The sequence below is a fragment of the Dendrobates tinctorius genome, unplaced genomic scaffold (genome assembly GCF_039654945.1).
Source record: "Dendrobates tinctorius isolate UK_male_01 unplaced genomic scaffold, ASM3965494v1 ptg000035l, whole genome shotgun sequence".
NCBI lineage: Eukaryota > Metazoa > Chordata > Amphibia > Anura > Dendrobatidae > Dendrobates > Dendrobates tinctorius.
The window spans coordinates 71,305,168-71,329,557 of record NW_027361703.1 but is presented as its reverse complement, the minus strand read 5'-3'; the positions used below and the strand labels follow the sequence as shown (position 1 = coordinate 71,329,557).

Genomic DNA, 24,390 nt, shown 5'->3' with positions numbered 1-24,390 from the left:
ATGTATACAGCAGAATCTCAGTGAATTCTATGTAAGGTATACAGCAGAGCCTCAGTGCATCCTGTGTGATATATACAGCAGAGTCTCAGTGCATCCTGTGTGAGGTGTAAAGAGCAGAGTCTCAATGCATCCTGTGGGATGTATACAGAAGATACTCAGTGCATCCTGTGTGAGGTGTAAAGAGCAGAATCTCAATGTATCCTGTGTTAGGTGTACAGCAGCGTCTCAGTGCATCCTGTGTATTGTGTATACAGCAGAGTCTCAGTGCATCCTATGTGATGTTTACAGCAGAGTCTCACTGTCTGCTTCACATCATGTGACCACACTGAGGAGTACTTAAAGGGGTTTTTCCTATGAAAAAAGTTAATTTTAATCAACAGATCGTGGAATAATGATAAGTTCTTCAATTGGATGTGTTCAAAAAATATTCCTGTTCTGAGATAATCTTATAAATGTGCCCCTGCTGTGTACTGTGTAATGGCTGTGTCTTACCGTACAGTAACATGACGTGATCATACCACAGCTCCTTGGCACGGGGAGAAGCAAATGATTTTTTATTTGAGGTAAAACATTGTTTAAAAACAGGGAAATTATTTACCTCACAAAAATAACCAGCTGTGATCCCCTGCTGTCCTGTCTGTATACTTTTTTGCTTTCCCCCCTGCCCAGGAGCTGTGGTATGATCAGACCAAGTTCCTGCACGGTCAGATACAGCCAATACACAGTACACAGCAGGGGCACATTTACAACATTTTATTTAACACAGCCAATTGTCGATATTATTATTATTCCAAAATCTATTGATTAAAATCAACTTTTGTTTGTGGGAAAACCTCTTTAACAGTGACTCAGGTGTTGAGCATGCCACTAACTTCGTCTTTAGGACTGAAAGAAAATATACTAGTATATTACTGTCCAGTTCTAGTCAGCTCTATACACAATGAATGGAGCAGTACAGCACATGCTTGACCACCACTAGTTTTCAACTGCTCAACATAGTTGTGTAATGCAGAAGAAAGGGGTAGAGTCGCATCTTGGCACTCCTGTTAGCAGTAGGCAGATGTGTGTCACCTATGCTGTAGATAACTGGTAAATTACTACCTTAGGAAAACCACTTTAATACAACTAATCTCAGGATAAAGAAATCATATCAAAATGATTTCATCATTTATGTGTGACTTATTGGGTAAAAAATAGACCACCACTAAATACAGGCAAGCATAAAAACTGGCACAAAACGTATGTATGTACTCAGAAATGATTGTGATCCATAGCTTACCATTACAACCAGATAAGAAAAGATCAACACCAATTTCCTTGTACTCTTCAATTATCTGCAGAACAGAGGACAAGACAGATAAACACAATATTAGGAAAGGAAACACGGGAATGTCGGGACAGTATTGTTTCAGCAGCAGAAAAAATATTTCCGTAAAAACATTACAAAATGCACTGCTTACAAGCTGCAATCGACAATATAAGTAGTTGATTGGCACTCAACAGTCTCAAGAAAACTCCAAATTTATCAGACCCGCAAATAAGCGAGTGTCCTGTATCCTGAGATCCCCACTGATTGCCCCAAAGTCTTCCTAGAAGTGCACAGTTTGGGAGAAAGGAATATAAAACTATCTGAGTACATACGCCAGTGGAGTGTGGATTCAATAAACGGCATAGGCCATAAAGTCTATAGCACATAAAAAAAATTTTCCGATAGCACAATTTCCACTGTAAACCCATATGCACTATTTGGATTAAAGGGATAATCATTCCAATTTTGAAAATTGCTAATTTTTAGAATTTTGTTGTCAAATTTCTGATATTTTTATAAATAAACACAAAACATATAAACCTAAACTTGACATGATCATAAAATATAATGTGTCGTGAAAAAGCAATCTCAAAATCACTGGGATATGCTGAAATATTCCAGAGTTATTGTCGCGTAGTGAAACATGGTTAATAGCATACCCAGTTGGCATGTTAATGCTAAGGAAAGAACCACCCAGTGGTGAGTCTCCCTTAAAACAAGCCACACCAACTGCAAATAACATAGGAGAACCAGAGAAAGAGTACAAGGTGATAATAGTATAAAAATGGTATATCAATTTTATTAAATAGAAAAACACATATGAAACATCACACAATAGGGTAACCATGGTGCACCAAGACATTACAGGCAGGACAGGGAAAGGCACCCCTGCATACATGCCACCGTTAGCTATGAAAGTGGCCAATAGGTATGGACAGTACCACTGGCGGTCTGATAAAAGAATTTCCACCATAAACGCCAAAAAAGATAGAGAGGCTTACCAAGGTAGTAGGGGCATGAGAGAGGTGATCCCAGGGCCGAATATATGTTTCATATATGTGTTTTTCTATTTAATAAAATTGATATACCATTTTTATACTATTATCACCTTGTACTTCTTCTTTCTCTGGTTCCCTGTAAAGTGAAACATGTAGGATTTGAAAGATTTCACTTGGTCACTAAGATTGAGATACAATGCCCACAGTCATGTAATTCAAATGGCAGCCTCTTCTCGTCACGTATCAGGATGGATTGTAGTCTGAGCCTGAGACCTGTGTCTCAATATATTGTAAACACATGTACCTCCATGAACCGAGGAGAAGGGCTGTGACATGAGATGAACTATATCTTCTTGTCTGAAAGAACACAGAGGACTGAGGTTGGAGGAAAAAAAACACCTTGGTACTTAGTCAGCCGAGGAGATTTGTTTCTTCTCCTGTCACAGACTTCTCTGGCAACTCAGGTATGTGTGGTTAGGATGTAGCTTTTCTGTCAGTTAATATACAGGTCTCAGGAGCAGTTTCTTCAGATTGCTGCAAACCATCCTTACACATGACTTTCAATGAAAAAAAGCAGTTTAATATACAAATAACTTACAGATTTTAGTGCTTTCACGCCCACAGAATCTATAAAGTTGACAGGAGTAAAGTCCAAAATTACAGAATGAGTGTTGATGATTGGATTCATGAAATACTCTAACTCTTCAGAAGGTGGTGAGTTGTGCAGATTTCTATCAGCTGATCCATTTTTCACATTTCCTGAGTCTGCGGCTGGATCATCATTCATCAGTTCATGTTTCACAGCCATCTCTACATCATTAGTCTGAAAAATACAAAATACTGACTGGCTAATAACTGTTAACGCATGGACTTGTACAATTTGTCCTCAGTCAATAGATGCGCTCCTGTGCCACCACACCAAGGTTCACTGTCCAAATAAGTTGTCCAGTGACATGTGACCGTGACAACCATATCGATAGTTGCAGAAATGTTGTAATTGGAGGTCATGTACTGCTGCAGCTGACAACTGGATGAAATATACCCCAACAATACTTCAGTGGAAATGTAAAAAGTATATTATGGCCTTTTATTTCTAGTCATTAAAGAACCCTTTTGTGCATTATGTCAGTGTTAGGAAAACCAGTTTACAACTTGTACATTTTCACAAAAGAATATATGAATGCACACAATAAATAATTGTCCCAAGATCTGTACTGTAACTGTATACGGGAGGCCGTGGGGGCTCATACTGTAGGCTCATACTGTATATAGGAAGTTATGTGGGGACTTACACTGTATACAGGGAGCTATTTGGGGAGCTCATACTTTATATAGGAGACTCATTGTATAGAGGGGATATGTGGGGGCGGTGTGTAGGCTTTTGCAGTATATAGGGTGGCTGTGAGTGATCTCATATGGTATTTAGAGGGGTGTCAGCATACTTAATTCTGCTCAATATTACAGGGAACCTGTCCCATGAAAAAAAATGCAATTAACATGCAGACATTGGGTTTTCTGCAGGTTAATAGCGTTCTAAACCTGCTTGTCACTGGCAATTAGGCACAGGCATGCTGTAGGGGAGTAATGGTAGAACTACACAAAGAAATGGCAATATGGAGCATAGGTAGATTAGTGAAGGAAGAAACCACAATGAGATCAGTTTCTGACAGACTGAGTTTTAGACATTATGTTAGAGACAGCTGAAGGACATTTATTATTTTGTAATTATGCAGGTGTGATGTCAGGAGTCGATGTGTATAAATGGGTGTTATCAGTATATAGACCAGGGGTCTCAAACTCAGCAGAGTAAATGGGCCACACATAAAAAAAATGTAAGCTGGCGGGCCGCATTCCTTTCATACTTAATACAGTCACAATTGAGAGCGGTATCTAAGGGGTTAAACAGCCACAATCGGTGCTAATACCGATCGTGGCCGTTCAAATAGGTTGTCAGCTGCGATGTACAGCTTACCTCAGTGGATGATAGTGTCAGCTCTGCATGTGAGCCGGCGCTATCATCTCGCAGTACACGCACATCCACAGTCACCAGCAAAATCCAGCAATGGGGGAAAGTCACGCCTCCGCTCTCTGTGCGCTGGCGTGATGTCATTACACAGTGCCAGAGGGATGTCATCACGCAGGGCCACAGCCACTACGGAGCAGCGCATTCCTCCTCTCTTCTAGAGTGAGCAGTGGTGTAACTGCAAAGTTATGGGCCCTGGTGCGATCTTTCAAATGGGGCCCCCCATGCCAAAATACATTCACATCTCCGCTCCGTCCACCTCGGACACGCGCGGCTCCGCTCCGTCCACCTCGGACACGCGCGGCTCCGCTCCGTCCACCTCAGACACGCGCGGCTCCGCTACATCCAACCTGTAAACCCCTCCTGACCCCACACAGAAACTTACCCGCATCCAGCACAGCAGATTGCAGACAGGAGGCTCCTGATCATGTGACCCCTGACTCCTCTCCCTCCTGTGACCTCATCCCAGGTCCGGTGCACACAGAACAGCCATCGCGCGCTCCTGAATGCGTGCCCTTCCCCCTTCTACCAGCCTCAGGGAATGAGACCTGTGGTGCACCGCGGGACGCACATGACTGCCTCAGGGGCCGCGTGTTTGAAACCTCTCATGTAGATGGTATTGAAATCCGAATCTACTGATGGTTTGTCCAATAGGGGCAGTATATAGGGAGAAGAGGAGAGGACCTAGAACTGAGCCCTGAGGTACCCCAACAATAAAGGGAAGAGGAGACGAAGAGGCGATAGCAAAATTTACACTGAAAGAGAGGTCAGTGAAGTAGGAGGAGAACCAGGAGAGAACAGTATCCTTGAGCCTGATAGAGCCAAGCATAGGGAGGAGGAGCTCGTGATCCACAGTGTTGGATGCTGCAAAGAGATCCAGGAGAATCAGCAGGGAGTGGTGGTCATTAGATTTAGCTGTTAGTAGATTAGAGGCTTTAGTAAAGGCAGTTTCAGTAGAGCATGTGGAGAAGAAACCAAACTGTAAAGCGTCAAGAGGAGCGTTAGCTAAGAGAAAGTGGATTAGATGGGAATGGACTAAACATTCCAGAAGTTTAGAAACTAAAGGGAGATTAAAGACAAGTCTGTAGTTAGCAGTCGTAATAAAGAGAAAGTAACCAGGTCACCGGTTTGCCAGGGGTGCACGGAACTCCGCCAGGACAAGCGTGGACCCAATGAAGAAAAAAAAAAAAAAAAAAGGGCTCCAGCTCCCATAAAAACATGGATTTTTATTTTTCCATTAAAAACATTTAAACAGTGGCATGCTCATGTGAGGCAGCTCAGGGAACAAGCGACGTGTTTCGATCATCAAGATCTGTGATAAAGATCTTGCTGATCGAAACACGTCGCTTGTTCCCTGAGCTGTCTCACATGAGCATGCCACTGTTTAAATGTTTTTAATGGAAAAATAAAAATCCATGTTTTTATGGGAGCTGGAGCGCTTTCTTTTTTCTCTTCTGTAGTTAGCAGTGCAGTTCTGGTTGTAAGAGAATGGTCAGCCATAATATACTTAACAGCCATATTCGCTCTATCAGCCATCCTGTGCAAAAGTTAGAAACCAGATAATTTCGCTTCTGAAAAGCTAATAAGATGTACTTTTGAAAGCCGTAGACAGATTGGAGACACAAGATGAGATCATAGCCATTAGCAGGTATAGTGGACATACACACAGGTTAACTGGATCAGCTGCATGGCAATGAAATAATAGAAAAATGGTAACATATGGTAATAAATAAGTGCATTTGTTGTAGTGATATTGGAAAATAGACCTGTGATGTGATTAATGACAGTGGCTAAGAGGAACATGGAGATTTACGAGTTCTAATAGAGTTTGGGGAAAAGAGCCTCAAAGTCATTACACTTAATCATTCTATGTTTTGTCCTTGAATATATGTTTTTCTCCGCAGTATGATGTTATCATGTATACGCCCTTTTGCTGGAATGTGCTTTGTCTCTTTGTCTGTAACATGTATATAAAGCCCCTGTTACTGTAGTTCTGGGCCACAACATTGCCATCCTGCTGCCAGGCCAGACTATCGCCAGGTTACAGTCAGACCATTGCCAGATATCCCAGCGCTACTTTGTCTGGACTCCTGTTCGTGCCTGTATGCTTTGTCTCACTGACTTTTCCATGTGCTGTTCTGCTGCAAAATTTCCGAATAAACTTTAGTCTCAACTTGATAAGAGGATTATCTACAAATTTTTCCTGGCTCTTCCAGCTCTCATTAAAGACTTTTACACTGGCTGAGGTATGTTTTTTTAAGTAATGGGTTTATGATGGCGTGTTTGAAGGAGGAGGGAAAGATACCAGATGAGAGATGAGAGAGTAAGGTTAAATGTTTTAGTTAGATGAGTGGTGGCTAAGGAAAGGGACTGAACGATATGTGAATGAATAGAATCACTGGTGCAGATAGGAAGGTGAGAAGATGTCATTAGCCGGGTAATATTTTCTTCTGTGACTGGTTCAAAGACAGAGAGTGAGCTAGATCAAATGCAGGAGGGAAGAGCATGTGTAATATTAGAGGATTGGGAGAAAATTTACTGTTGGATATGGCCATTTTTTTATTTGAAATAATTGGCCAGATCGTCATTGCTGAGGTTGGGGCCTGAACTCACTGACTGAGGGGGAAATGAAGAGTGTCAAAGGATCGTTTAGGATTTTTGGATAGTGAGCTGATGAGGGTGTTCAAGTAGGCTTGTTCGGAATGGTGAAGGGCAGAGTTGTATGTTTAAAGCATAAACTTATACATTTTCTCCACAGATGTTCAGCGCACCTGGAGCACTGCAGGAGAAAAAGTGTTTGCAGTGTGTGCCAGGGTTGCCGCACTCTATGCCGAGTTGCTCAATGTGTAGGAGATGCAGCTTCATCCTGGGCACTTTGCAGTGTTTCATTACAATGTTTCGAAGCAGAATCAGAACATGAGAAGGAGGAGATTTGGGCCAATGATGACTGCAAATTCTTCATAAGGTTAATAGTGGCTTTTCACGTGACAGGTTCCCATTAAGTTATACAATTAATATTAATATAAAATTATTTTATGTTAAACTAATATGTTAATGTTCATATTGAGCAGAATTAATTTTAGCCTATTGGTTCGGTGCTCCACAACAATCACGGTCTCTTATATGGCCCCTCAGAAAAATTAATTGCCCAACCCGTCTTTGGATAAATCTTAATAGAACTTTTTTTTTTTTTTTTTAAACACTTACATATTCAAGTCAGTAAAAAATTCAACAGTAATCTCCCCAGCTAAATTGGAACTCTTACTCAGAAAAACAGAACTACAATCTCTATAAAGACACATCAAGAAACCTATCACCAGAGAACGCTGGAACTTGTGAACATTCACTGCTTTAAACCTTCCACATCAGTGAGACATTCCAGAATAATTTACACACCAGCATATTTCAGTCCCTGCAGTCCTAAATAGTATATTGTACTATAACCAGTATGGTTGGCACTGAGATTTTGGAAGGCCATGTTATGTTGCTGCTAACATGTGTCAATGATTATGGCTGTTACAACGCAGCTACTCTCTATAAAAAGGGGTATCTCAAAATTGAAACGTATCCAGTAACTATGGGAAAAGGTATAACTTTGAATTTTGGGGATAACCCTTTTATTCCTCCAGGTTGCTTTAGACTTGTGTAGGAATAATCATTATCTTGGTATATCAGTGACTTACAAGCTTTAACACTGCTCTTCTTTCACTTTTACTTGATTTCTTCATTTCCTTGGCATGTCTCTTCAGGGCCTTTTTCTTCGCAATCAATATTGCACCAGGATCAATTCCAATCTTGAAAAAAATACATAATAAAAAATTCACAATAAAATATTTGCTCTCAAGTTGCAAAATTTAATCAATTTATAGTTAGTTATACATCTACCTTTTTCTTTAGCGCGGAGACATAAAGATCACTGTTGGCAAAGTATAAAGATGTGTTGGCCTGGAATATCTTTATTCCTGGATATTGTTTAATCTAGAAATAATAAAACATTAACATTTGCAAAAATTAAAAAAACAGTCCCTTTGGTCATTAATGCAGAGCCATAGAGACTATTATACAGCACAGTGTCATGGAGGCATTATTTATAGTGGAGGATGCTGCCATAATATGGCATCCAATGGAGCATGGCACATTTTTTTTGGTATGAAATATGGGGCATACAGAACAGTGTAGATTCAAAAACATCCATGAGTGCCATATTACAGTTCTGCAATACGGAACACGTACAAGAGATCCACGTACTACAGATCCATGGTATGGTGTCTGCATGAGGGTTAAAAATTAGACAATTTGAAATATTACGTTAATGACCGTTCTGGTTGCTCTAAGGCTGCACAAAGGAGTAACATCCATACCTCCTCATATTCTTCTATATCACAATATATATCCGTATTTGGAACCTGTCCAAGAATTCTGTACTGTGAACTGAAAAAAGAAAATGACAGCGTCATCTGAAGTTACACTAATATCAAAGGAAAATGAACAGTTCTCAATCCCAGAATATTCATATATGGCAAATTCAGAAGAACAGAACCTCTGTTACACACTGGTGCCCACCCATAAACATGTGTACTTCATTGACTGGTCTTAAGCTACAAAGTCTGAAGTCACTATATTACTGTAGACTTGCGCGCACTGCATGCTGTGAGGATTCTCCGCCGATGGGAGCAGGCAGCCATGTGACCGCAAGTATGCAATATGTGTCTTTCCGTCCACATTCCAACTAGACTGTTTCCGGCATTGCGCAATACACTTCTATTGAGTGAGGCTGCGCCCATCTAGTTGGAATGTGGCTAGGAGTATGCATATCGGTACTTATGGTCACATGACTGCTCCCAGTGCAAAAAAACATCCTCATAGCATGCAGTGCATGTGAAGTGAGAATTCACAAGTCTGCATTCACAGTCATAGTTTAAGACCGGACAACCCCTTTAGTGTTTATAGCGTCTTTTTTCTGGTAACTATGTCCTACATCATAGATTGCATGACTGATTCTTCACTTTTTGTGTATCTGATTTTCTACGCTGACAATTATGGTTTCTTGTCAGATAAAAAGGAAACTGCTTGGCACCACCATCTTGCATGATGATATACACACACATATATATTATATAGAATATGTATTTATTGTGGTGCAGTGACCACGGTGACAGCTAGGGGGCGCTGTATGGGCTTCCCAGGACATGCATATAGGCGTTTCCATTATGGTCATGGGGAAATGATGAGCGGCAGGTTTGTAAATGACCGATATGTATCACAGGGGTGGGTGCCCTGTGATGGAAGCTGGAATATGTATTGATCAGCAGAGATATACTGCTGAGGGTTTGTTGCTGTGTATGAGGGAAGCTTCCAGGTGACTTGGTGAGATGGGTGGGACCAGTCACCTACAAACCCACCCAGGGGCGTGTGTCTGAACGCCCAAAGTAAAGCCTGTGTGTGGCTGTATGGAATAGGACCTTTAGTGAGTTCATGATCATGTGATCCATACCTCACCTGTGGGTGTGGTTATGGACCATATAACATGACCAGGGTGGGTCACATGGAGAGTGTGTGTACCTGAATGGTGCAGACTGCAAGGTCCTGGAAGATCTGTGTTGGGAGATCCTGGAAAGAGGATTGGATCCCTGGAGCACTTGGCGAGACTTTGTAACCGGTGAGGCCAGTGTGTGTTGGACGGTCGTCCTGAATAAGGAGCAACTAAGAGGTAACCCCGGACAGGGGGAAATAACTGTGCTGATGCTATAGCGCCGGGTTGTTGGACGTAGCGCAGCCTGTGTGACCACAGGGCCAAGAGAGCGGAGCTCTACATTGAACATTCATCTGTGTGATATAAGACTGTTGCCTTTTATGGTTTATGCTGTATAATAAACCGTATGGACTATTTATGTGAAAAACCCGTGCCGGACCTTGTTAATCTCCTGCCAAGTGAGTGTTCCCCAACACGAACAATAGGCGCTACCTTACAATACAATATATTATATATACACATACAGTGGGGAAAAAAAGTATTTAGTCAGTCAGCAATAGTGCAAGTTCCACCACTTAAAAAGATTAGAGGCGTCTGTAATTTACATCATAGGTAGACCTCAACTATGGGAGACAAACTGAGAAAAAAAAATCCAGAAAATCACATTGTCTGTTTTTTTTTCATTTTATTTGCATATTATGGTGGAAAATAAGTATTTGGTCAGAATCAAGCAATCAAGATTTCTGGCTCTCACAGACCTGTAACTTCTTCTTTAAGAGTCTCCTCTTTCCTCCACTCATTACCTGTAGTAATGGCACCTGTTTAAACTTGTTATCAGTATAAAAAGACACCTGTGCACACCCTCAAACAGTCTGACTCCAAACTCCACTATGGTGAAGACCAAAGAGCTGTCAAAGGACACCAGAAACAAAATTGTAGCCCTGCACCAGGCTGGGAAGACTGAATCTGCAATAGCCAACCAGCTTGGAGTGAAGAAATCAACTGTGGGAGCAATAATTAGAAAATGGAAGACATACAAGACCACTGATAATCTCCCTCGATCTGGTGCTCCACGCAAAATCCCGCCCCGTGGGGTGAGAATGATCACAAGAACGGTGAGCAAAAATCCCAGAACCACGCGGGGGGACCTAGTGAATGAACTGCAGAGAGCTGGGACCAATGTAACAAGGCCTACCATAAGTAACACACTACGCCACCATGGACTCAGATCCTGCAGTGCCAGACGTGTCCCACTGCTTAAGCCTGTACATGTCCAGGCCCGTCTGAAGTTTGCTAGAGAGCATTTGGATGATCCAGAGGAGTTTTGGGAGAATGTCCTATGGTCTGATGAAACCAAACTGGAACTGTTTGGTAGAAACACAACTTGTCGTGTTTGGAGGAAAAAGAATACTGAGTTGCATCCATCAAACACCATACCTACTGTAAAGCATGGTGGTGGAAACATCATGCTTTGGGGCTGTTTCTCTGCAAAGGGGCCAGGACGACTGATCCGGGTACATGAAAGAATGAATGGGGCCATGTATCGTGAGATTTTGAGTGCAAACCTCCTTCCATCAGCAAGGGCATTGAAGATGAAACGTGGCTGGGTCTTTCAACATGACAATGATCCAAAGCACACCACCAGGGCAACGAAGGAGTGGCTTCGTAAGAAGCATTTCAAGGTCCTGGAGTGGCCTAGCCAGTCTCCAGATCTCAACCCTATAGAAAACCTTTGGAGGGAGTTGAAAATCCGTGTTGCCAAGCGAAAAGCCAAAAACATCACTGCTCTAGAGGAGATCTGCATGGAGGAATGGGCCAACATACCAACAACAGTGTGTGGCAACCTTGTGAAGACTTACAGAAAACGTTTCACCTCTGTCATTGCCAACAAAGGATATATCACAAAGTATTGAGATGAAATTTTGTTTCTGACCAAATACTTATTTTCCACCATAATATGCAAATAAAATGAAAAAAAACCCAGACAATGTGATTTTCTGGATTTTTTTTTCTCAGTTTGTCTCCCATAGTTGAGGTCTACCTATGATGTAAATTACAGACGCCTCTCATCTTTTTAAGTGGTGGAACTTGCACTATTGCTGACTGACTAAATACTTTTTTTCCCCACTGTACATACATACACACACATACAGTGCCTTGCGAAAGTATTCGGCCCCCTGGAACTTTTCAACCTTTTCCCACATATCATGCGTCAAACATAAAGATACCAAACGTAAATTTTTGGTGAAGAATCAACAAGTGGGACACAATTGTGAAGTTGAACGAAATGTATTGGTTATTTAAAATTTTTGTGGAAAGTCAAAAACTGAAAAGTGGGGCGTGCAATATTATTTGGCCCCTTTAACTTAATATTTTGTTGTGCCACCTTTTGCTGCGATTACAGCTGCAAGTCGCTTGGGGTATGACTCGTTCAGTTTTGTACATCAAGAGACTGAAATTCTTGCCCATTCTTCCTTGGCAAACAGCTCAAGCTCAGTGAGGTTTGATGGAGATCGTTTGTGAACAGCAGTTTTTAGCTCTTTCCACAGATTCTCGATTGGATTCAGGTCTGGACTTTGACTTGGCCATTCTAACACCTGGATATGTTTATTTGTGAACCATTCCATTGTAGATTTTGCTTTATATTTGGGATCATTGTCTTGTTGGAACACAAATCTCCATCCCAGTCTCAGGTCTTTTGCAGACTCCAACAGGTTTTCTTCAAGAATGGTCCTGTATTTGGCTCCATCCATCTTCCCATCAATTTTAACCATCTTCCCTGTCCCTGCTGAAACGCAGGCCCAAACCATGATGCTGCCACCACCATGTTTGACAGTGGGGATGGTGTGGTCAGGGTGATTAGCTGTGTTGCCTTTACGCCAAACATATTGTTTGATTTTGGTTTCATCTGACCAGAGCACCTTCTTCCACATGTTTGGTGTGTCTCCCAGGTGGCTTGTTGCAAACTATAAACAACACTTTTTATGGATATCTTTGGGAAATAGCTTTCTTTTTGCCACTCTTCCATAAAGGCCAGATTTGTGCCGTGTATGACTCATTGTTGTCCTATGGACAGACTGTCCCACCTCCGCTGTAGATCTCTGCAGTTCATCCAGAGTGATCATGGGCCTCTTGGCTGCATCTCTGATCAGTCTTCTCCTTGTTTGAGAAGAAAGTTTAGAGCGAAGACAGGGTCTTGGTAGATTTGCAGTGGTATGATACTCCTTCCATTTTAATATGATCACTTGCACAGTTCTCCTTGGGATGTTTAAAGTTTTGGAAATCATTTTGTATCCAAATCCGGCTTTAAACTTCTCCACAACAGTATCACGGACCTGCCTGTTGTGTTCCTTGATCTTCATGATGCTCTCTGTGCTTCAAACAGAACCCTGAGACTATCACAGAGCAGGTGCATTTATACAGATCCTTGATTACACACAGGTGGATTATATTTGTCATTATTAGTCATTTAGGACAACATTGGATCATTCAGAGATCCACAATGAACTTCTGGAGTGAGTTTGCTGCATTGAAATTAAAGGGGCTGAATAATATTGCATGCCCCACTTTTCAGTTTTTGACCTCCCACAAAAATTTAAAATAACCAATAAATTTCGTTCAACTTCATTATTGTGTTCCACTTGTTGTTGATTCTTCACCAAAAATTTACATTTGGTATATTTATGTTTGAAGCATGATATGTGGGAAAAGATTGAAAAGTTCCAGGGGGCCGAATACTTTCGCAAGGCACTGTATGTAGTCCATACACATAGCTAGCTGCTGTGATGATCAGTGGTGCTCTGTCATTATACTAAAAGTCACTGACAGTCCAAAGTAGTAAAAGCGAAGATGATGGCACTTACCATGTCATGGAAAAATCCCATGATATAAATAGATATGTGAGTAATATACAAACGATCACACAAAGGAGCGCTTGTATGAAACCCTCATGCTTGGCAAAATGTAGAAATACAAATAAAGAAGTACTGACTGACATCCCATATCGCTGCTTTACCTGTGTAAATGGACACTAAGCCTATATTCATACAACCAAAGAGCAAGTGAATTATACGGGCCATTTCATGGCAGAAATTCTCAGCCCAAATATGGGTCTCCTGACCCAAACTAACAGGTTCATATATGCCTATGATGTGTGTGAACTTAGAGGAGGGGACATTTATTTTTATTCTCCCTACAACAGAACAATGTCTATCTACCAAACATAACTGTCAATCTAATAATTGCAGATGATGTTATTTGCAATTGTATGACATCCAATAGAATATGGCATATTTCTGCATGAAATGGGAGGCATGTGGAGGTACATGTGATCTCAAAAACATCCGTAAGTGCCATTTTGCAACCCAGTGCAACTAGGAACATGAACAGAGCTTTGATATACTGTAATACAATAAGTGAGCAGCTGTCTAGCTACTAATCTGTGTTATCTACTGTATCACTACCCAAACAAATCCTAGTGATGAAGCTTACTCACCAATCAATAGTTTTTATTGCGTTAATGTTATAAAAAGTGAATGTACCTATCTACAGTTATCTGCAAGATATAATTAATGGCCACAGTGGTGACAGTCTAGGTGTGTACTGGCTCATGAGCAACATCCTGCCATTTACCATATGTCTAGATATGTCCCGTATGTTCTACTGGAAAGTAGAGACCACTAAAGGTACTGTCACACTAAGCGATGTACCAGCGATCCCGACCAGCGATATGACGCGGTCAGGATCGCTGGTACATCGCTAAGTGGTCGCTAGTGAGCTGCCACATAGGCAGATCTCACTAGCGACATCGCTGGGGACGGGGATCGCTACTTACCTGTCACACCAGGCGATCCTGCGTCCTCCCGCCCGGCTCCACGCGTCGCTCGTCCTCACAGCAGGAAGCGCCACAGGAAGCTGACGACGAGAAACAGTCCTGAACGTTCTCGCGCGATCAGCGATAAGCAGCGGGGGAGCCGGTCGCTGGTAAGTATCAGACACAGAGATATCGCTAGCAATATCGCTATAACGTCACTAGTTATAGCGATATTGCTAGCGATATCTCTTAGTGTGACATGCCCTTAAGGACTGGGTATTCTTTCAAATATTTTTTTTTATCCTCGTGGTCAACCCCATTACAACCCCAAGGTACATTTTTTTCCTCGCTTTATTGCAAAATCAATAAATATTTTTTTGTTGACAGAGCCATATAATGATTTTTTTTTTTTTTTTTTTGGTAGAACAAACTGTAGTTTTGAATTACACCAATAATTTTATCATATTATGTACTAAAATAGGAGAGAAATTCCAAGTGCAGTGAAACAATTAAAACACAAATAAAGCAATTATGTGATGACTGTATTTGGTGCAGTAAATACGCCTGGCCAACAAGATTTTTCAGGTCAGTACAATTGGCCATCTGCTCTCCAGTTTTTGGAGACGTTCAAAAACCTATGTGCATTTCAAAGAGAAAGCAAATCTGAAAATTTTCCCATTTTAATGTATGTGAAGACAATGTCTGAGAAAGCACTAAAACGCCAAAAAGAATGAACATATGCACCGCAGTGGCAAAAGACTGTGCAATTTGCCTTCTTTTAAACGGTTCAGGCTTTTAAAGCCGTGAAAAGACCTGACCATCCTTCAGGCGACTACGGCTATGTGCTCTTGACCTCTTTAAGACGCCAGCGCACTCACCAAGGTTTTCCCAGGTGAAGTCACTTTTGCCTTATATTTTCAACTGTAAAGAGCAAAGCAAAATCAATTATTTTAACCACGTCACAGTTTACGAACCGTGACGCGGTTAAAAGCAGTAACAAAAGACTGAACATGTGCACAGCAATGTCGTTTTTACATTGCTGCAATGATGATTTTTTTTTTGCTGCAGTTTTACTTCACATTTTCAGGTGGAAAAAGACGTTGTGTGGACATACCATAATATAGTTTTTGGAGGAATGTTTTTTTTCCTGAAGCAGCTTTGAAGATTTTTTGGAAGAGTTTATTTCCTGAATTATTCTTTGCAGCCTTTTGATGGAACAATTCCTAGTTCGGAGAGGTTTACTTTTTATATTTTTTTTTATTATAAATAAGTTTTAAATTATTTAACCTTTTCAATCAGTTCTGTCAGGGCACTTGATCCTGCAATAGCTTGACTGCCTACGCAATACACTGCAATACTGAGTTATTCAAGGTTGGACTTCATAGGCGTTCTAACGTTCAGTGGGCCCACGGATGCCCTAAAACACACTGGTACACACAGTGATCACATCACATGATGTGTTAATGGTTGTCAGAAATGACCGTTGTCTTGTTGGAATCATTTACATTGAACCTGCATTGTTGGTCGAATTCCCTGCGATTTTTTACAAAGTTGCTTGCAATTTTCTTTCCTAAAAAATAACATGACCACAACTTCATTGTTATCAATCACAGGCAACTACAAGTCTAAGGAAATTCAGAAAACAGCGTGCTTTATGAGGCTTATCTTTTCGACTTGGCTTCAGGATGTTCCTCGCTGCCAGCTAATAGGAGCGTCATTGCTGCCAGCAATGGCACTTGCAGAAGCTGCACTAAGCAGCAATGCCTGCTGTAAGTGAGAATGTTGCCAAGAGCTAATTTCTCATTTACTAAGCGTTCTGCAACTCAATTTTTTTTTTAGCAAAAAAAATTTTAAAAAGTTCAACAATACACAATAGTTTTAGCTGGCCGATTATCGTTACACTCAGAATTAAGCAAATTAAAATAATTGACCACTGTTAGCAGTTTCAATTGGCAAATAAAACACACAAGTGCGTGTACTGTTCCAAAACAAGAAATAGAAGGGCGCATAAATCAAACCTTTGTGTGCGGTAGATGACTGTTAGGATAGCAAATGCCACTGCAACAAGAAGACCATAGTCAAGACCTAGGGAAACCGAAGCCAAAAACGACACCACCCAAATTGCCTGAAAGTGCAAGAATGTATTATTCACCAAAGCAAAATTTACAAACAGAAAAGTTTTAAACATGGCACTAAAAAGTAATAGATTATATATATAAAAAAAGTTATGTCAGGTTTGACATGCAATGTTCATATTAAAAAAATATTTAATGTCAAAATGTATGATCATGCCAACAGTATATTCATATGTACAGTTGTGGCCACAAGTTTTGAGACTGATACAAATTTTGGTTTTCAGAAAGGGTGCAGATTTAGTGTTGTTAGATCTTTAAGTCAGATGTTTGTATGGTTACTGAAGTACAATTACAAGCATTCCATAAGGGTTTATCCTTTTCTTGATACATTTATCAACTTTATGTAAAGACTAACTATTTACATTGTTGTCCTTTAGTTCTCCAGACTTCTGCCCTTCGCCCTGGCAGCTGGATATCCGCTTCTGGGCCAAATCCTGGTTGAGGACAACACTCTTGCCTAATCAGTTCTTGGTTTATCACAATTTCTGTCTTTGGCCACCTGCTTTTTGAGGACTCACTACAGATTTAGGCTATTTTTATATGTACAGTATTGATCCGTTAGAACGAATCCAGCAGAATCCATTAGGATAAAAGTTGTGCTGACAGCTTTTTAGTCTGGTATTCACTAACTGATCTCTGCTGGATCCATTTTTTGCTTTTTTTTTAAATTTTAGTCATTGGGCAACAAATCTGTTAATATAGCATCCGTTGTCATTTATTTCTAAAGGAAATTGTGTGTGCGCCCACTCCATGGATGAAAAGCAACCCCACACATGAATTTTCACAGGATGCTTTACTGTTAGCATGACACAGGAGTCATGGTAGAACTCACCTTTTCTTCTCCGTACAATCATTACTCCAGCTGCCCCAAACAATCTGAAGGGGGCATCATCAGAAAATAACTTACAGCACTGGGATTGCACAGCAGAGGACTGGGGTAAAGTTATTTTCTCAACTGAAAACCAATTCAGACTGTTTGGAACATGCTGAATACCGATTGTCCGGAGAAGAAAAGGTGAGCACTATGAAATTTGAAGATTTTCCAGGCATTCTGGAGCAAAATGTTTTGGCCAGTGTCAGAAAGCATGGTCCGAGTTGCAGGTTATGGGTCTTCCAAACATAATGACCCAAAACACACAGTTAAAGAATGGTAAATAGCAATGCATTGGACTCGTCTGAAGTGGCCTCCATTGAGGCCTGATCTAAATCTTATTGGACATCTGTGAAAGGGGCTGAAACATGCAGTCTGGAGAAGGCACCCTTCACACCTGATACAGATGGAGCAATTTGCTCAAGAGGAGGGGGTCATAACACCTATAGACATGTGCAAACGTCTCATTGCACGTTACAGAAATTGCTTGTTTGCAGTGATTGCCTCAAAAGGTTCTGCAACAAAAGCAAAATTAAAGGGAACTGCTCAGGTTCCTCATACCCTCCAAACGAGGGTCATTGCAAGTTCCTGAAAATCTCGCACATGGGAGCACCACATTTCAGCAGAGTTAATGCACCTCTGTAAAGGGGGGCATGCTTCTCGCTTCAGAGGTGCACTGCGTATGATTAGAAGTGGAGAAGAGAGGCTCACAGTCATGCACAGTGCGCCACTGAGACCGGGAAGTGTACAACCAGCTACAGAGGTGCAGTGACACTGCCAAAATGAGCCATGCGAGATTTGCAGGAGCTGGCCTTAACACCTACACGGGCATGATAACTTGGAAAGAAGGCCAACGAGTCTGTAGAAACTAACGCTGTATTGACTAGTCAAAGCCCTAATTATCATTCGAAAAGTAGAGGTTAAAACTACTTTCCTTAAACACAGATTTCAGTGAATGGCATTACACAGGGGTGCATAGGTAGGGAAATTAGTCATACATAAGTTAATACTGCTGGGTTGGAGGGCAAGGCAGACCTGACAGGTTCCCTTTAAGCTAAGAGTGCCATCTTTTCTTCCAGGCCATTTGCATTAGATTTTTTTTATGTTTCTATTGAACCACAATTCTAAAGCAATGTGTGATTTGCATTAGTTGATATTCAGTAAGTTTAAATTGAAAACAACCATTGTCAGTATCAAGTTATTTCAGTGACCATTGTAGGCTTTTCTTACTTTAATAAAAGGGAACCAACAATTTGGTCCATGAGTGTTTTTATGTCATATTGTATAATGTTATTATTGCAAATGCTATTGTTCACGTAAAACCAGGAAAATGATTTAAATAGTTCATGTGATTAAATTATTTGCACAGTATCATTGGAAAGGTTTGTACAATACTATTTTTTCATTTATTAAATCATAAAGTATCACTTGTGAGATCTGAAGGTTGAACATGCCTACACTTCATATCATCTGTCTGTGAGCACAGTGCATGGTGTTCGATGTTACAATGTAACAATCGCTATTCAGCCATTTAACTCACAATCTTGATCTTTGTTCTATATAAACACTTGTCTGACATTTGCTACTTTTGAGTTTCGCTCTCACAGTTTAAATGATTGTCTGCTCGTTTACATGAACCCTTCCTGCATCTCTAAAGGTACTGTCACACTAAGCGATATCGCTAGCAATATCGCTATAACTTGTGACGTTATAGCGATACTGCTAGCGACATCGCTGTGTCTGATACTTACCTACGACCCGCTCCCCAGCTGGTTATCGCTGATCGCACGAGAACGTCCAGGACTGTTTCTCGTCGTCAGCTTCCTGCGGCGCTTCCTGTGGAGAGACGAGCGTGGAGCTGGGCGGGAGGACGCAGGATCGCCTAGTGTGACAGGTAAGTAGCGACCCCCGTCCCCAGTGATGTCGCTGGTGAGATCTGCCTGTGTGGCAGCTCACTAGCGACCACTTAGCGATGTACCAGCGATCCTGACCGCGTCATATCGCTGGTCGGGATGGCTGGTACATCGCTAAGTGTGACAGTACCTTAACGCTTAAAAAGAACCTGTCAACTTGAAAATGCAGTCCAATCTGCAGGCATCATCTTATAGAGCAGGGAACGCGGAGTAGATTGATATAGAGTTTTGTGAGAAAAGATTATAACCTATGTTTTTGCTCTTTATTTGATTTTCAGTCCAGTGAGTGCTCCTATCAGTCACTGACAGCATGCATTGTATAAGAGTGCATACAGAGATGGCTGTCAGTCGCTGATCGAACTGCTGAAAGTCACAGAAAAAGCAGTGAATTAAATAAATTAAACACAGGTTATGCTTAAGCTTTTCTCTTCTCAGCTCCCCCTGCTCTATAACATGCTGCTTGCAGAGTGGACTGCAACATCATGGTGGCGGGTTCTCTTTAAAAGTCTATCAAATATACACTGCAGTCATTCATAATAGCGCAGCCAAAACAAAAAGCAGTTTTCCATAAAGCAATGATTCAGGTGAGAAAATTGATTAGATCTTTGTTTTCCCCATTTAGGGCTGCTGCTTCATTTTTTGTCCACATCAGTTTCACATATTGGTCAAAATGTTTTGTGCATGTTAGTAACCATGTAAATCCTACCTGTAAAGTACATAAATATATACATAAATGCAAAACAATCTAAGGCAATACCAAGGAGCTTACATTCTAAGTACCTGAGGCAAAGGGAGATAAAGTGACTTGCCCAAGGTCACACGGAGCAGGTAATGAAACACAGTCCAGTGCTGTAGAGCCATTCCTCCTCCCTATGACAATCTGCATAAATAAATGTTAGTTTATGTGAGGTGTATAAAGCTCAGCTACATTAGTCCTGCCAACAAGTCAGTTCAGTAAATCGAATAAGTCAGGTAATTCCAGTTAAATAACTTTGTGTTCAATAATAACTCTCCATTGACACAACTAATGACCACAATATTCAGATAACTAATCCATGCAAAGTGCACTGAAAATCACATTAGTAATTTGGCAGCATGCTGAACCTTGGCTCACATAGTTAAATCAGTTTATTAAAGATACATTTCAGCACCAGCTCTTAGAGAGAAAGATTGTTAAAATTCAAATGTGGAAATTTTTCTTAGCATGCTAATTTATGTTCACACTTACCAGTTCTAGTCTACTCGTTCTCCATAATCGTGGGATGTCTGCAAACTGCTTGAACATTCCTTTTAAGTTCACCATCACTATAGCGGCTAACACTGTCTAAAACAGAAATATACGCCACTTTTCATTTTAGACCGTAGAAAAACTACAACAAATTCACTCTTTGCACATAAGTAAGACTAAGTCAGTAATGAAAATTAAATCCATTTAACCAGCAATTATCCCCAGGGAGAATGTCCTCCTTGCAATGGCTCTAGCTAATTGAAGGGCATACCGCTTAGGACTCTATGTCACTAGATAGGAGTTGTCTGAAGCAGACACGCCATACGATACATGCATTCTGGCAGCTCAAGTAGTTAACTCACAGGAAAACTGTTGTTATTTCTACAGTGGTACTTTCAGAAACAGTTAATCTCTAGTAATAAATGTGGCAGCACTAACGCAAGAAAGTGTTCACATACCTGGGGCAACGGTTCAAAGAGGTATCCAACGACCAATATGACCACCAGCACCATTAAAGAGGACAAGAGACCTGCAATCTAATTGTATATGCCAATTATTAACAAAATCACTCCACAAATATTACATACAAACCTTTTTTGTAAATTGCGTAACACAATACATGCTTGTTCAGACATTAAGTGGGTGGTCTGAAATTAAAGTTGATTTTAATCCTAAATGTCTATCCATTTAATGTAATAATCTGATCGCTTTTTGAATACACTTTAATCAAAAAGTTCCTATCATTCTCTCTCTCTGAATTTAACTGCTTTATTTTATTTTTTACTTCCATTTTGACGACATTTCATTTGAGAATCCCCAGTGCATGCCGAGATGATACTAAACTGGAAATCATCAGGGGGATGGGCCTGCAGACAGCTGCTTTCCCCACCTTGAAATGAAGCATCATTGGTGACATCGGTTTTAAAGGCTGGAGCTGCAGTCACTGCTCTCTCTGCTCGTGTTTTCCCTTTTTAATTGTGCACTGACAGTGCACTCTCGCCGACTCAACCCTTCTCATTATACCCGGCGAGGGAGCGCACGGTCACTGTGTATTGAAAAAGTAAATGTCAGGACCCTGTTGTCCTTCTGAGATTTGACCACTAGTGGGTGGCTATTATTTACTTTGCTAAATTGTGCTGTAATTCCACTCCTTGCCACTGGAGGCTTTTATTGTGTTCCTGCAATCACCCGTTAACAATATGGCAGACATTGAACCTGTGACAGCCATCTTGTTTCTTGTTTGGGCAAACTTAAAAGATACATGGAACATTTACTCATTGCTTGATTATTGGGTCTAGCAGTTGTCTATTTCCAGTCTCCAGCTCCTGAACTGTCTTACCCAGACTTTTCTCATTCATCTCCAGATTGTGTCTAGAACTCCCTTTGCTACGCCCAAGAACCTCTAGCACTGCTTGCTGTACCCTGCTTGTACTCCCTCTGGCCATCAGATTCCAGCTGTTCCACTCGTATCGTAACAATATCACGCAGTGTGCATGGAGCTCTTACTGAGCACATTGTGGCATTCCCATTATGGCAAGATGAGAAATGCCTTGAGCTGCCGAACATTTTAAGGTTTTTTTATTAGCTGTATCAGATAAATGTCACGTAATTCTAACTTTTAATTGATTAGTAGTACATCTCACATACTGGATCTTACAAGTTACAAGACAACATTTATATTTTCTCTGAAGTACAGCCGTACTTCAGAGTAAAACGCCTGGCTGTAATTGCAGAACCAGGCTCTGATTCATGCTGCCAGCGATTCGGGCAGACTAAATCTAAGAATTGGTTCTCTTTAAGGGGTAAAATCAAAAGAAGTGGTCAAAATTATTTGTATCTTGTTTAATTTATAATACAAAAAAATTAAAAGAATATAAATAAACTAAAAGCAAACCTTTTCAATAAGTAAGAAAGTTTAAAAATGGCATACTCTACATCAGGGGTCCCCAACCTGTAGCTCGGGAGCCACATGTGGCTGGCGGTCTCATGAATTGTGACTGTCTGCCAGCTTGATGCATTAGGTCCAGGTCTAGCAAACAGGTATGAACAGAACATCTCAAAAAGGTGAATTTTGTGAGTAGCCCTGCACAGGAGAGCAGATCTGGATGCACATATACTGGTCTTAGGGGTTTAGAGATGTTTTAGGTATGGTACGCAGGAGGATGGTACTGCCTGTTAGCGGAGGTGCTCAAAGCTGGATGTGACAGTGTGTTGGGAGTCCTTGATGGGAGAATACTGACAGGGGGGATTGCGGGAACCCTTGGATCTCAGTGTACCGCTTTGGAGTGATTTCTGTGGAAAAGCTTTGGTTATCATTATACCTGTAATGGGGACTTTGGTTGACACTACTTTGAAGGAGATGGGAGCTGGATGTGGCTCGCGACCCTCTGTCTAAGCTGAATGTGGCTCTCAAGGTCAGAAAGGTTGGAGACCACTGCTCTACATTATCTCGTCTGTGCTGCACATTAATATTTTTTACTTGTTTTTATGCAGAAAATATGTCACATTATAAAATATACCAAACCTAACTTAGTATTTGGTTAAAAAACAAAAATTGCCCTAAAATATTCTCAATAATAAATGTCCGCATTGTAGTTTTCAGTGTGACCGCTTCAGTTACTACTATTACAACAAGGACAGGGCCACACTTATATTCTCTCAGCACAAGAATGTTTTTTCACACATCGAATTGTGGAACTTATTATTATACCAAGAATAATTAAAATGTACTTTGGTTATGGGAAAACTCATTGAATAATATTGCAACAGGATTAAAAAGTTATTTCTCCAACATGAATGACACATACCTGTGTATTTCCCCCAGTGCTTTCCTGGACCAGACTACGAGACATTGAACAAGTTACAGCAAATGTTTGAAAGAAAGAGCCAAGAGAATTGCACAATCCTAGGGCAATGAGTTCCTGAAAATTGCAAACAGTTCAATGTGAGATTTCATGCACATAAAAAGGGAACTTTTAGGCCTTTTAGTGTCACCAAACTAATTGCACTGCTGGGTAGGGTAATTAAAGACAAGTTCGAGCATACCATCCTGGCTGCAAATAAATGAATCTTTATGTAAATGAAGCAGCTATTGGATAGATCCTTCACATTATTCCTTGCCCAGCGCCACCCCCATGGAACAGAAGTCTGTTCAGTGTTGCTGATAAAAGTAACATAGCGGTGCTGAAAAGGTGAACTAAGTACATGGGAGAGGCAACTGGCGAAAAATAATACGAAGGATCACTATAATAGCAATTCTGATAGTTTATCAATCTTGTTTCTATAACATGCACTGCACAGTACAAATTACTAGTTAACATAAATTGACTGTCCGGACTTAGCGTACAGGTTTGCAGTCACTTTATGTGGATTCTCCGGTACTGGGAGCAGGCGATCATGTGACCGCAAGTTTGTGATTTGCATACTGCCAGACACATTTCAACTAGACGTGTCTGGCTAAGCTCAATACACTTGAACTGAGTGAGGCTGCGCGCATTTAGGTGGCACGTGACTATATGTATACAAATCACATACTTGTGGCACCCACTGGCCCCAGAGAATCCTCACAGCGCACATACAGTGACTGCAGGCTTGTACTATAAAGCCGGACAATCCCTTTAATTCTGA

General features: G+C 40.9%; 1 protein-coding gene across 3 annotated transcripts in view; it reads right to left on the bottom strand.

Annotated features, from left to right (window-relative positions):
• Nucleotides 1-24,390, bottom strand: part of SLC26A5 (solute carrier family 26 member 5) — a 77,278-nt gene that overhangs the window by 7,214 nt on the left and 45,674 nt on the right. For 2 of the 3 annotated variants that reach the window (XM_073573633.1, XM_073573632.1), the window contains 9 exons: nucleotides 23,571-23,684; nucleotides 21,222-21,299; nucleotides 20,764-20,859; nucleotides 16,635-16,741; nucleotides 8,692-8,761; nucleotides 8,216-8,308; nucleotides 8,014-8,124; nucleotides 2,906-3,130; nucleotides 1,280-1,334 (listed from right to left, as the gene is read on the bottom strand). In XM_073573633.1, coding sequence (XP_073429734.1) covers nucleotides 1,280-1,334; nucleotides 2,906-3,130; nucleotides 8,014-8,124; nucleotides 8,216-8,308; nucleotides 8,692-8,761; nucleotides 16,635-16,741; nucleotides 20,764-20,859; nucleotides 21,222-21,299; nucleotides 23,571-23,684 — 949 coding nt within the window. Of the gene's footprint in view, nucleotides 1-1,279; nucleotides 1,335-2,905; nucleotides 3,131-8,013; nucleotides 8,125-8,215; nucleotides 8,309-8,691; nucleotides 8,762-16,634; nucleotides 16,742-20,315; nucleotides 20,416-20,763; nucleotides 20,860-21,221; nucleotides 21,300-23,570; nucleotides 23,685-24,390 lie in introns of those variants that run through there. The other variant, XR_012231722.1, reaches the window with a different exon arrangement.